Consider the following 13,682-nt stretch of genomic DNA (forward strand, 5'->3'; position numbering starts at 1 on the left):
GCTCCATTGCCCCTTTCTCCCCTCCGTGAGGGCCGGGGTGGCTCCGCGGGCTGGCTCCTCTCGCTGCGCTATTTCAGCCAGCTCCAGTCGAGGCYCTCGAGGCTCTGCAAGAGGAAGGGGAACAGCTGAAGAGCAGGAAAAGGGAGAGCCGAGACACGTTTCCCAAGCAGCGACCGAAGGCACGATGCCAAAGCTGCGGCCCAAGGCCTCTCGGCTCCCGTTTTATATAGTTACTTATGTGGCTTCTCCTTTCTTTTTCCTCAGGAAAAAACAAACCAGGCAGGACAGGAAGGGATTGTATGACACAACCGATAGCGGCCCTGTCAGAAGAGACCAACAACCCTCTGCTGACAGCTAAAGAGGGGCCTGTGCATCATTCAGGCTGCTCTCTCCCCTTACAGAGTGGCTTTCCTTTCTCTATTTTTTTTCTTTCTATTTTTTCCTCTAATTTTTGTTCTCTAATTTCATTTGCCTCTTCGTATTATTGCTCGTCCCTTGGTGGGATGGAGTTTTCTGCAACTGTTGCTAATTACAGTTTTTGTTTCACTACCCAGAACAGCTTAATAACTCCTGTAAGCTCTCAGTTTGTTTACTAAACTTCACAACATTAAAAACATTTAAATACTCAGGAATTAAAATGCTTAAAYGTTATTTACGGAGCCTAAGAGCTTTGTCAGCTACCTCTCCTCCAGGCCTTTGCTCCTCGCTGTTTAAGCAGATACAAATTGGTAAAAGAAGCYTTAAATCCTGACAGAAGAGAAGTTGTCCCTAAGGAGATACCGTAAAAAGCTTTACAGAAATCTGAGTTACACTGCACGAGATGTTATCTCCCTTCTCAGATGTTTGACCCCTGTATAGAAAATCCCAAGCAGCCAGTTAGCAGCTTCAGTGAGCAGTTCAGGACTGGCTTTTCACATTGCTCCAAAACTTCTGAAGGATCATGACCTTCTTTTGCCATTTCTTGCTATTTCCAACGCCAAATTGTTAAAAAAAAAAAAAAAAAAAAAAGCACTTCTAAAAAATTAACACTTTTGCCCAACCAGAGCTTGGTTTAATAATGGGACAAGGACTCTGGAAGTGGAGGACTCTTCCCACTTCAGTGCCAGGATCCAAGGGAGAACCTTCTAGTTGAAGGCATGAGCAGTTTGCCGAGAAAGGTCCCAAAAAAGAGCAGCCCAACCCATCATGARGACCCCTCAGCCAACTTTATTTTCCCAGGTGCTACTTTCGAGAAGGACCAGTTTGTTAGGAGAGTCCTGGTTGGGSGGTGGTGAGAGACCTCGTATGCCTTTCACAACGGCTTACCACAAATAACCCTGTTTCAGGAGTTCTTTACACCCCCTGAGGACCCCATTACGACTCTTTAAAAAATCCTGGTCCTCGGAATTACAGTCAGCAGACTTACCATCATGCTGTTGCTTTGCTCCTGTCTCGCCTCCTGCAAAATACTGCTGAAGAGGTCAAGATAATTTAGATTCTCCTCTATCACATGGGCAAACGTTTCCCTGCGGGGAAGGCAGAAGACGACACACTGAAAACACAGACCAACACCAGCATCCGTAGGCTTTGCCCGGGATAAAGAATCAAGTTGCAGGGGATTTCTGTGATTGTGGGAGCTGCCCTGAGAACCCAGAGTAGGAACATGCTGTGGATGGCCTCACGCTGCCTTGGCAGTGTGCATTTTGCCCTTTCCTTACACAGGAACTGTGCAAACCACACTGAAATGCAGCCATTACAAGAACTGGGAAGTAAGCACAATACAAAGGGGCATGAAATGACTGCTTGCTCCCTGGGAGGTTTAGGTGTCTCAGCTCCTCAGAGGGTGCCTCCAAAGGGGAGCTGTGGTTTAAAGTGGAGCTCTGAGGCAAAGCAAGAGCWCTTTGCTCACAAAGCCACCTCCCGTTTAAAGGGGGATCACTCCTCACTACTCAGAAGGCAAAATTTGCCCTCCAGGAGCAGACAGAGAAGAAGGAAGTGAAAAAGGTTACTCAAGGCTTCAGAAAAATTAACTATTTTCCAGTGAGRGCCTGTTTAGGGCATGTGGGTCTTCACAACGTACATCTCTCCCTGACTATCATCCAAAAAGCAAGAGATGACCAGTTATTTTGATAAAAGAAAATGCCCCCATTCATACTGCTTGCCCCATATCCCACAAAATCAAGGCTGATGCAGATGCACTGCAGATCTCTTGAGGATTTCTTCCCCTCTGCTGGGCTGTCTCAAAGTAAAATTGCTGGTGGAGTGACAAGAGAAAAAGGCCTTCTCCCGACATCTTCTCCCATACGTCAGATAGGACTGACTATCCCAAGATAAAAATAACACGAAGTGCAAGACATTCATTGCACAGTGCTAGATTTGAACCCAAATCCTTTTTTCTTTTTTTCTTCTTTTCCTTTTTTGGAAAGATGAAGCAGCAGACATTGAACTGGATGGATTATTTTGGTATGGACCCCCAACTTCAGCCCTCCACTTCAGTGAAGTCCATTACAGAGTCCCTGAAGTTGCAGGAAGCATTCCCGATTTTTCTGGGCCTTGTAACAGAGCTTGGGCCCAAAGGGAAACTTGGTGGTTACAGGGATTTCTTCTCTGCAGCCCTTTCCCCATCGCTCTTACCCATCTTCAGCAGCTGCCATGGATGAAAGAGGATGAGCGACATGGCCTGCTGAGCTCTGGGGGAGCCACGTGGCTGCTGCACTCGATGCTGTCCCTTCCAGACTGGCACTTACCAGCGATCGGGAAGAGCTCTGAGTCTAGAGAAGAAAAAAAAAGAAAAAAAAAAATTGTTTAGTGGATTTCTTTTCCATAAATTTGTCTAGGTGCCCTGAAACTCTGCTACTTACACAGGCGATTTTCAGCAAGTGCCATATTTCCCTTTGCCTTTTGCCCTGCATCTGCATCACCGAGTTGTCGGCTTCCTTGATGCTATTCAGAGCGACCTCAATCTTTGGCAGCAAGTCGATAATCTTCTGCTTACAGCCCAGCAGCTTGCTATGGCAAAAACAAGACACACAGTTACTTCCCAGCCTGCGTGGCAATCCACTTCGGCACAACCAGGCTGGTTCCATCCCGGGGTTCAAGAAAATGCATGTACAAAAGCTGGAAGGATCCCTGGACTTCTCCAAGTCCAGACAAGACACTAACAAAAAAATGAGCCAGGCAACAGCCCTTTTAACAGCCAGAAGACAAGCTCTTCTTATTTGAGATAAGACACTGATCCAGATAAGAACAGAGAGCACAGCAGCATGGCTGTTTATTATTTCTCTTTGGTTTGTGTTGGCCTCTGTTGCCTGRCGATGTCTCAGCCAAAAACCTTTCTTTATAGCATCTACTGAGGGGCGTGTGAAAATAAAACTAATGAGTTCTCACAATGATTTATTTTTAAACCTGCTTTTGGAAGGAATGAAGAAATCACTGGTGAAATCTGGTTCGCTAAMTCTCGACATAAAACACTTGCAGAATTTGCCTCATTTCGAAGCAACTTCTTGGATGTCAAGGATATATACATGCCAGTGCATCCTCCTGATCTCCTCTATTAAAGCACAGGTTATGATTTTTAAAAAAGTGCCAACTCAACACAGACATAAAGCAGCTGAATTAACATTCATGGGAGAAGCACGTGTCTGTGAATGAAGGTTTTTGGCTCTCATCTCCAGAGTTTCCCCCCCGTCCTTTTCCTGTTACAAAACAGCCAACGTTGAAAGTTTGTCAGGTACCTGAGATGACCAAAGAGCTCCTTGAGAACTCGGTCTTGGCTCTGCACTGTTTGCACAATGATCTTCACCATATCCGTGCTGTCGCTGTAGGCATGATCTGGAAGGGACAGCAGTCAGGACATCAGTCCGTCTTTCTTCAGTAAGGAAACGCTCTGGACCCAAATGTCCAGGGGCAAATTAGCATCGGTTAATAAACACATTAATTCATGCAAAATACAAAGTAATGACAGTAACAAGAAAAAAAAAAAGGATGCTGTGCTTGGGTTGGAGGGAAGACAGAGGAATGTCAGGGCACATCTTCAAGTCTGAAAACAACTAAGACAAACTCACGTCTGAGGCGGGGGAATTACAGGAATCAGGGAGAGCTCCACATGCAGCAACAAGGAAAAATATCAAAAGTCAGCTTAAGGTATTCCCTTGACTCTGGTTAACTTAAATACCATCATTTGGTTTGTCCTAAGCGGTCTTTTCAACACCGTACTTTCCTGATTAAGAATTAGCAGTGGAATTTGAGCAAAAAGCAGTCATTGCACAGCCTAATTCCGTACCTGGAGGCCTCGTTTTTAATTGCTTGTACAGGTCKATGGCTCTCTGTTCCCTTAAAAAAGAAACAGAAGAAAATGTTTCATACACAAACCAACCAACGGTGGCCCAAGAAACCAACCCACCAACCAAGCAGTTGTTTCTTGCTGAATCTGTCCTGGCACTCCCAAATCACACAAGGAGAAGGGCAGAGGTCCCCTTTTCTCCTGCTACACAGGGAAGATCTCACCCTCAGAGAGGTGCTCACCCCCAGGCAAGCCTGGGCTACGACGCAAGATCCACGTGTGTCTCCTCATGGGGTGTTCCTGAATTCCAAGCTAGTCTCTGCAGCGAGCTCTGCTCGAGCYGGGGAAAACACCAAAGTGCGGGAGAGCCCACGTGTTCCCCACCTCGCTCCTCATTAAGGGTGGGCAGGGCAGMACCCGCTGGATTTAGGCTGCCAGATCAGCTGCTCAGGGCCTGCTTTAAGCACCTCGTGAAGAGCTGAGGGGTTTTCAGCGGCCCAAGTGGGGAAAAAACGATGTTTCAGGGGGGTGGTGTTTGGCTTAAGCTGGTCTAAATGAAGGCCGCTGGTGCAAGACGCGGCTTCTCCTCTCCACCAGCCCCCGTGCTGTGCAGCAGCCCTGCTGCTCCTGCAGCACGCGGGCTTAGCAGCTTGGCTCATCTAACTCTGCCAAGAGGGAGCGGGGAGAGCAGGCCAGGAACAGGCACATTTCCCACTCGGGACACGGAGGCGCATTCACAAGTGTCATCCATGACAACAGATTTGGGGGCTATTCAGCCTTGGGCGCTGTTAGACCCCTCTCTCCTCCTTGTCCTCCTCAGCAGCAGCCCAAGCTGCTACAGTTTGGGCCTTCACAGCATTTCTTAAGTTCAGTTATGCCATTCCATATTTCATATTTATTTATTTTTGTCATCAAACCTGAATCTCAAGATTTTTCCATTACCTTTACCCTGAAATACTGAATCAAATTCTTATGTCTCCGTTTGTTCACACAACACAGCAAAATTCGCTACTCTCGAACACCAAAAAATATCCTCTGTGTTTTTCAGTTGAGATTCAGCTGTTGGGATCTGACGCCCATGCTCTTACAAGGCCATTTTCACAGCCAAGTGACAAGAAAACRTCCTCTCTTCCCCTACGTGTGCTTCCCCGGGGCTACTCATCATGTGGATACAAGGCAAGTTAGAAGAGTTTATTCCTGTGACCAAACACTCATGTTTTCTGCACAACTTTTGGGTTGGACTAGATGATCTCTCAAGGTCGCTCCCAACCTTAAGGATTCTGGGCAACTTTCAGGTAAAAAAAAAGATAAAAAAAAAGACACCAAAATGCACAAACTCAATACAGAAATGAAACACACACACGGGCTACAAGCTCTTACAAGTTCTCCATGACCTCTCCTTGGCGCCTCGCGTACGGACTCTTCTGCAGCTCGACGATCTCYGTGTGCAGAGCCATGATCTGCTCGTCTAGATAGCCAATATCTTCAGCCTAAGGAGGAAACACAGCTACACATCAAAACTGCACAGAGAGAGCAGAAAAACGGAGATGCCCACGATCCCCAGGTTGAGTTGCAGAGTTTGGGACACCAGACTCTCCTGCAAGGCAGCTGCTGTTGCAGTTGAGGTTACAGCTGTTGTCTTCTCATGGGATGGTATCATCTAGACCCCCATCTCTGACAACCACACTAAATGGAGAAACAAAACCAGCCTCTTGACATAGGACAGCYCTTGGAGATGTGCACTGCACCCACATCCTCCTGGCTTCACACATGCTTCCACATACACGAGGATGGTTTTTCCTGCCCATACCAAAGGGATTTTTATCCACCCATATGCATTTTGCTGCAACACATCTCTGGTGTTTTATACATCCTTCTAAGCCATATAGGCGATATCAATGTTATGCCACAGTTAAGTTAGGTGAGGCAACCACTAACAATTTTTTGAGCTACATGGCGCCAGACACGTTCTGGGGATTTCAGACACTGGTTACAAACAGGGGTACTATAGATGTATGGTATATATAGTATTTATGCRTAGACTCTATGTGTGACCCATGCAGCTTGCCGACTATGCAGTTCTGATTCTGCAGAGCAAACACCGCTCATCGTTCCTAAAAGTCCAGGGACCGTTGCTTTGTTTTGTTTAAATCACTACGTTAAAACAACTTGGCAACTCGGGAATGTTCTTTTCTAAGGCACCTACTTGCACTAAGGATTTTCTCCTTCCTGCAGTGCGTACAAAACGGACTGAAGCAACAAAGCAGCGGCACGGATGACCGCTCACATCCATCAACATCTTCCTTAAGCCCTTCTAGTAACCCCTACCTGTGCACACTGAGAGGCCTTCTCTTCCATCTCCTTCCAGGCTTTGAGCATCTTCTCTGAAGCTTAGAGAGAAGAAAAGATTTGCTAAATTAGACAAAGATACAGCTGCGAAAATAAAATCAGACAGGACCACGCTAAGTTGATAGAGACACAGGTGGAGGCTTGGCAAACGGATGCCAAGGTCCATATTTAGGCACATTAAGAACATTCTCCTTTTAAGCTTGGGAATGCAAACGGCTTCCCTTAACGTGATTTGTTTGTTAGACAGCAAGCTCATGGCGTAACAGCATTCCCTGACCTTCCCTTGCATACAAGACCTTTAGTAGTTGCAGGACTTCACCATTTCCAACTACTGACTTGAAATGCCTTTAAGAGTCTTTAAACTGCACCGTGAAGCTCAACAACTGCCATTTGCTGAAAGAGAGGGCAGCCCCTGCATTAGTTTTAARTTAACCCTTATCCACTGCCCTTTATAGCGGGATCAGATGAGAGACCCGTGCACGTACTACACAAACACGTACAGATGCCATAAGCCATCTGGTCGCTGTATCTCTCCAGGTCGAGGTGGATGCTCTGATGAAAGAACTCCAGCTTTGCCTTCAGCTGCTGAGACGCCGACACCATGTTGTTCTTCATTTTGATCAGGTTGGCGTTGTATCGAAGGAGACTCAGCCTAAGAAAGGAAGCGAGAGCAGCAGACGCCAGCTGAAAAGCTGACGAGGACTCGGGTGGTCAGCGCCAAAGAGGCCCTTGTGTCACCTCAAGGCAGGATGCAGCCAGCAGTGAAATATCTTTGGGATGGGGGTCTCAGGGTTCACTCACAAGACACGAATCCTACAAACCGTTCCATTCACTCTGCCACCCGAGCAATGACTCAAGGTTTGTGTTTCTTCAGTTATTACGAGCGTGAGGCACCACGCAGTCAAATTCACGGGCTGGAACCAGYTCCCAGCCCAGACCTGCTTTATGACGGGGCTGTAAACTCCGGGGAACCCCCATGCCCCCGAGAAGCGCACACATCCCTTCAGGCAGCCTCTTTATTTACAGAATATTCAGGCTTTGCACRTCAGGAGCACCAACTCACATGGCGGCTCTCTGGCCTTGGAAGAGGCGGCCGTAGTCTTCCTTGAGCCCGATCACGTAGTGCACGGCCTCCGCCCACACCTTGCGCAGCTGGGACACGGGCAGCTGCACTTTACTGTCCTGGACTGCGGGCAGGAACAAGGAGAAAGCACAAGGGTACACGGAGGAAGGAAGGGGCAACCCGAGAGCGCGCTGGTGCCTGCAACGTTCCCAGATCTTGCTTTCAGGGCCGGGGTAGGAGACGGAGATGAGACTTGCTCAGCTTTTGCATGATSTTGCCAAAACTTGACACGCTCATAACCCTTTCGTGTTGCAACTACCCGAGTACTCGGCATCTTCCTGTTGGAATTTGGAGCTCGGCATTCTTAAGATCCCAACAGCAGCGACTTCTCTGAGCTTTTGGGCTCACTGGCCCTAACACACATGGCATGCAAGGCAGGAAACACAGCAATCACCCGCTAAGTCTGCTCCMTTGCGTTACCACTTGGAAAAAAGCTATTCCAGATACAAAGAGTCTGACTAGAAGGAAAAAAAGCCTGATAGTAACGGGTGTTACAACCAAGCTGAGCAAAACCAAACACTTAAATCCTTTTCCTGGATCYGCATGCAGCAATAGTGCCTCCAATGTTATTCTGCTCAATAAATGTTATTCTGCCTGCTAGCCAGGCATCCCTTTTGGCCACTGAACCAGGCGAGATGTGCCCAGTCACGGCTGGTTCTTTGGGGCTTTGCTAAAATACAYTGTGTTCAGGTGGAGCTAGCAAAATTAACTGTGATATTTAGTCAGCTAGTACAGGTCAGTCACTGCCTTGCTCCGTGTTTCATGTGGAAATGCCAGCAGGAAGGACTGTGTATCTTGTCTCACAAGCCCACGGGGTCCCACCGCTCACTTACCAATGTAGTTTACACAGTCAGACAGACTTCGAGATGCAAAGGGGCCCTCGTAGACGGTTCTGCTTTTATCAAACAAATACACCATGTAGCTATCCCAGCCTCTCTGGTGAGGAAAGAGAAAAGAATATAAAATCCCCAAAGCAGCTCCTGCTAGCCCGGAGGATCCTGGCTGCATCACAAACTCACTGTTATTGGCAGACAGTCTCCTCCTTCTACAGAACCAGACAAAAATTGGTTTGGATGCATCCCACTAACACAGCGCCCTCTGCTCCCGTAGGATTTTAAATTCCCTCTCTATACCACGGATGCTGCCCAGAGGAAAACCAGAAACATTCTTACTACACCCTCGATAACGCATTGGGAGGCGGGTTTCCGGGGGTCCAGGCAAATCCCCGTCTCCAGCAGCAGCTCCTGGTTGCCGGTGGTTATTCCCGTTTCGTACTCGATGCGCATCTGAAGCGAGTGAAGGCTCTCCTCGGGGTGCAAGAGGAACGAGAGGATCTTTGCAGAGGTCATGTTTAGGATGTGAACTATCTGCAAAAAGAACAAGACAAATTGATCCCGAGTCACTACCAAAGAGAAGGAACCCCCTATATGATACAGAAAKGTTGATCAGACCATTGGCTTCATATTTTCTGTTTTGTAATTTCTCTGGAAATATTTCCAGATCAGACCAAATGCTCCTTCTTACGTGTTCTTCACACATGCTTCCCCGAGCTGGTCCCATTCCAGCAAAGCTCTAGTATMTACTCAAAGGGAAAGGGCCAAGTAAACGGCATCTCTGCTCTGGCAGAGCTACGTGGTATATGGACCTGGAGGTCACAGCATCAGTAACAGAGGCCGAGAAAACTGTTATGAGTAAATACTGCATTTGAGCTTAGTGAGTCCTTACTGAGATGTAATAAACAGTAACGTAGGGTCCTGCTTCTCCTTCAAGMGTAAAGCTGCAGGTCAATAGAGCTGGAGAGGTTTCACCTTCAGATACGGCCTGGGCACGCGGCTCGTACACTCACCCACTCACTGGTATCMAGGGAAACAGCCCCCGTGGTCCCACTTTCCTTACCTTCAGGTTGAGGATGTGATCCATGATGAGGAAACACTTGGGACGGCCGGTTTCGGGCTCGACGCCTCCGCCCCTCWGCTGCGGATCCCAGGTCAGCATCAGCTGCAGCCAGCTTTCCATGGGCTCTACAATTAAACTAAATCCRGGGAGCCCTAAGCAGCAGCACACGGCCCTCCAGGGCTTCTACCTTCTCCTTCTTCGTAACTGCTCTTCACCAAGTCAAAAACATCTTAATAGAACAGCTGATTGACCAATTTCAAACTCGATTAAGGGGGGAATATTTATTTTTTTCCCCAAACCAACTGTGGTAACACTGAAAAGCAAAGGGTTTTCAAGGCAGTGTCTGCAGAATAACCACCTCTGTGCCACAGAGTTGCTCGGAAGGCTCTTCTCCGCGCTTACCCACACGAGCAGCACCTGGTTTATTGTCCAGAGCCTCCTGAACCACTGTGCCGACAGCTCAAACCACCAGGYTGCCATTTAATTCATTCTCAGCTCCGGTATTTTTTCCTAGAAACCTTCCAGGGCCGATGGGCTTTGGGACTCACCCGCAGAGGCTGTGGGGCTGCGGCAAGTGGGCACTGAATCGCACCTCCCCGTTCATCTCTTCCGAAGCAAAGATGTGCTTTGGGTCCTTCTTCTTGATCTTCTCGTGCCTGAAAAGCAAAGTTCCCCGTGGGGATCTCAAGCCACAAGAAACTCCGCTTCTCCCCCTCACAAAACCCCACAGCTCCGTGCACGCAGCCCCAGCTGTTTTCTTCCCTTTTAATGGACACAGAAGCAGCTCTTCCGAGCATCTATCTCATTCCTTTGCTTTCTACTACTGGCATCAGGAAATCAAGTTACCCACTTGCTGGAGAAAAATGAGATAAACTGTCAAAAATAAAAGAAGCTCAAGAGTTAGCTGCTCAAAACTATTGCTACACACTAGTTGGAAATATTTTTATTAAAACATACTCGCTTTCTAAACTAATGCTCTCATAAAACCTTAAGAATTTACTGTAACTACCTAAATGTATTATTTCTATTTTTATATCTGTTCCGTGGAAACTATTTTTATATTTGTTCTGCTGCAGAATCAACCTTACGAAAACAAAGTTTATACTCCCCTGATATTGCAAGGTAAGAAATAAAGCGGAAATACCAAAATCTGTAATTTAAATCACACACTTTCTAGCACCACCCTATGCACAGGCTACTTTTATACTCTGCTCAGCTCCTTTACCTCCAAATCCTTCAGAAACGTCCCTCAAAAAGGCTTTACCGGCGGACTGAATAAATCATGATTTAAAACTGTACCATCCCAAGACCTCTAATGTGTTTTTTGCATGTTATTTTTACTACACAAGCCTTTCATTGTGTTTCTTACCGCTAATAACCAACAGCCTCATCGCCTCGCTGCATAAAAACCCATATGACAGTATTACCGTTTGGCAGATTTCTTTATGATCCTACTTTTTTGGGGGGGCAGGAGGCTCCAACTTCCCTCCTGAGGGGATCACTAGGACTAGGGACTACCAAGCACCGTAAGAAGCGACTGATGCAAGATTTGTGAGGAGGCAAGCAAAGCCCCGACGCTTCCTGGCACGTTTGATGGCTCTGCTGCTTGGCACCAGCTCTTGGGAGCCAGCATCTCACCAGGTGAACGGCTGCAGGTTGTGCAGGAAGGGTCTAAAGCCCGCGATGCACTCGAACACCATCGTCCCGAAGCTCCAGTAATCGACTGTAACGGAGTAGGATTTGTTCTCAAAGAGCTCTGGCGCCTAAAAAGTGCCATGAAAAGGGGGCATTTTCAACACGGTGTTTTCAGATACTGCACCCTCTCTCACTTCTGGAGAGACAACACTGTGTCTACGCTTAGGCTGGTCGCTCAGGAGGGAGGTGGATACCTCGCACATATCAGTTATTCTGAATCTGGCATTTCATCTTAATGGGCACACTTGAGAGCCAACACAACGTGAAACTGCTCAGTGCTCTCTGCCGTGGTTGTCTGGTTGGATGTGTTCTCACGGGGGATAAGTGGCTCCTAAGGGTTTGCAAAGGGTTCACCCCAAGTTATATATCACGCCACCACTAAGGACTCATTAGGAACTGCATACATAGTTCTCTTTTTTTAACCCATCATTTTTAGGCACAGCTAGATGATTTGGGGCCCAGCTTAGGAAYGGGCTATCAGATACCCATGAAAAGGGCATGCGTGCTAGAACACATGCACATCAGAGTAACCAAAAGCTCCTGTCCCRTTTAGTCCTACCCTCTCGCTGGACTCGAGCTCGTTTTAAAACCCAAGGCTGGCTCAGCTGCCACCTGCTCGAGACCCCACGCAGGGTACGAAACCAGGCAGGGCCTGGAGATCGTGACCCACAGGGAGCCTGGAGGACACAGGTCGGATAACGGGGAGCAAAGGGGTGGGGTGTGAGAGCAGCCCCCTGCTTGTGGGAGAGAGGGAAACAAAAATCTTACCAGATATTGCAACGTTCCAACAAACGACGTGCACAAGCTTCCTTGATCCAGATCCTTGGCATACCCCAGGTCTATGATCTTGTGCACCACCTGTAAACGGTGCGAGCCATCGGCCACGGGAGCAAATTCGGAACAAGCAGCAAGAAAAGCCGGGCACCGACATCCACAACACACCCCCAAAAGGCAGGGAAGCCAGAAGGGAAGAAGCCCAGAGGGCAGCTCTGTAGCCACGAGCCATGATGCTGGGGTTTGCTCTTCCACCACGTCAACTGGCCTTGTCCACCTCTCTCTTTTGACTTTAAGTAACTCGCCAATTAAAGTCCCTTGTGGCCCAAAGGGGATGGATTCCACTTGGCTGTATGCAGCATCAAGCTATTTAGCTCGGAATTTAAATTTGTTATTGATTTCTTTCTTTTGGCTTTTATTTTATTTTGAATAAATCTATGACGGCACAGACAGGCTGTTTTACATGCAGCCCTCCAAGCCACAAGCACGGAGATATCATACACTGCAATTTCTTATTCTTTCTGTCCTCTTGCAGGCAGGGCTGGCTCCTGAATAGCAGCAAGAATTGGTTGTTTTTAAAGATTTTAAGAATAAGCAAAATAGGCAATGGTGTCTCAAGAAGAGTGATTTTTTAAAWAAAAACAGGGTTGTTTTCTCAACGTAATTCAGTGCCATAAACCACTCACCCGCTTCTATTGCTCTCGAGCAAGAAAAACTACTTCTAGCTTCCAGAAATGACAGCTGGAACACCAGCGACAAAGATTTACCTTCCCACCTTCATCCTGAAGAACAATATTTTCAGGCTTTAAATCTCTGTGTATAATTCTGTTCTCATGCAAATACTGAATACCAGACCCTGAAAGGCAAGTATTTAAAAGACAAAAAAAAAAGAGCAATTGTTATAAAAACTGCGAGAGAAGTTTAACAAGCACTTAATGACTTTAAGTTAGCTGACACGTTTAAGCACATGGCTACAGGGCTGGTTAACCATCTCTTTTCCTCTGCTCTGCCCAAGTCAGGCTGACTAAGGAGTTCAGACCAACGGGCCCACGGGTCAAATATCCTGCCTAAAAGGCAAGAGAGAAGGGAGCTGAATCCTCCTCGGGCTTTAATGTGACTGCACSTCCATGGGGACTCCGTAGTCCTGGCAGTGACCCAGCTGAGAGCGACTCAGCAAAGACGATCAAGGTTTATCCAGGCTGGTTTCCAGCTCCAACTCCGGACACGGTTATGGAGGGCTGGATTAAGGGAAGAAATGAGGGCAAGCACCCGGGCAGGGAGGGAAGCACTTTGCCTTGGGGCAGCAGCCCACGTCTAAACTGCCTTCATGGGGCACTGGGGCAAAGAAAAGACTCTAGAGAACTTCTGCCTCGAGGAATTCCTTAAAACGGAGCCTTTCTTCAAAGAAGTCAGGATTTGTCCACCTTGGAGGCGTGCAAGTGGAAGGAAAAGGTGTAAATYGCTTTGCTTTTCCTGCCTACATCACGAGGGATCTTAAATTTTCCTATGCAGAAAAAAAAAATACTCTGTGCAACATGTTGAAATCGCCAAGAGGTGGAAGCTGATGAAGCCTCGAAGAAGTTA

The 13,682-nt window shown here is 47.5% G+C and overlaps 1 protein-coding gene across 1 annotated transcript in view; it reads right to left on the minus strand.

Moving 5' to 3' along the window:
* Positions 1-1,074: 1,074 nt before the first annotated feature.
* CHUK (conserved helix-loop-helix ubiquitous kinase) overlaps positions 1,075-13,682 on the minus strand; it is a 16,506-nt gene continuing 3,898 nt past the window's right edge. Inside the window, exons 4-19 of the mRNA XM_026040672.1 lie at positions 12,866-12,954; positions 12,093-12,182; positions 11,268-11,392; positions 10,178-10,285; positions 9,630-9,765; positions 8,906-9,100; positions 8,567-8,669; positions 7,674-7,797; positions 7,111-7,262; positions 6,590-6,651; positions 5,642-5,751; positions 4,262-4,311; positions 3,714-3,810; positions 2,841-2,988; positions 2,614-2,750; positions 1,075-1,505 (exon numbers count right to left, since the gene is read on the minus strand). Coding sequence (XP_025896457.1) covers positions 1,364-1,505; positions 2,614-2,750; positions 2,841-2,988; positions 3,714-3,810; positions 4,262-4,311; positions 5,642-5,751; positions 6,590-6,651; positions 7,111-7,262; positions 7,674-7,797; positions 8,567-8,669; positions 8,906-9,100; positions 9,630-9,765; positions 10,178-10,285; positions 11,268-11,392; positions 12,093-12,182; positions 12,866-12,954 — 1,868 coding nt within the window. The 3' untranslated portion in view covers positions 1,075-1,363. The remainder of the gene's footprint in view (positions 1,506-2,613; positions 2,751-2,840; positions 2,989-3,713; positions 3,811-4,261; positions 4,312-5,641; positions 5,752-6,589; positions 6,652-7,110; positions 7,263-7,673; positions 7,798-8,566; positions 8,670-8,905; positions 9,101-9,629; positions 9,766-10,177; positions 10,286-11,267; positions 11,393-12,092; positions 12,183-12,865; positions 12,955-13,682) is intronic.

The sequence above is a fragment of the Nothoprocta perdicaria genome, unplaced genomic scaffold, assembly GCF_003342845.1.
Source record: "Nothoprocta perdicaria isolate Ctin4 unplaced genomic scaffold, notPer1 scaffold_260, whole genome shotgun sequence".
Classification (NCBI taxonomy): Eukaryota; Metazoa; Chordata; class Aves; order Tinamiformes; family Tinamidae; genus Nothoprocta; species Nothoprocta perdicaria.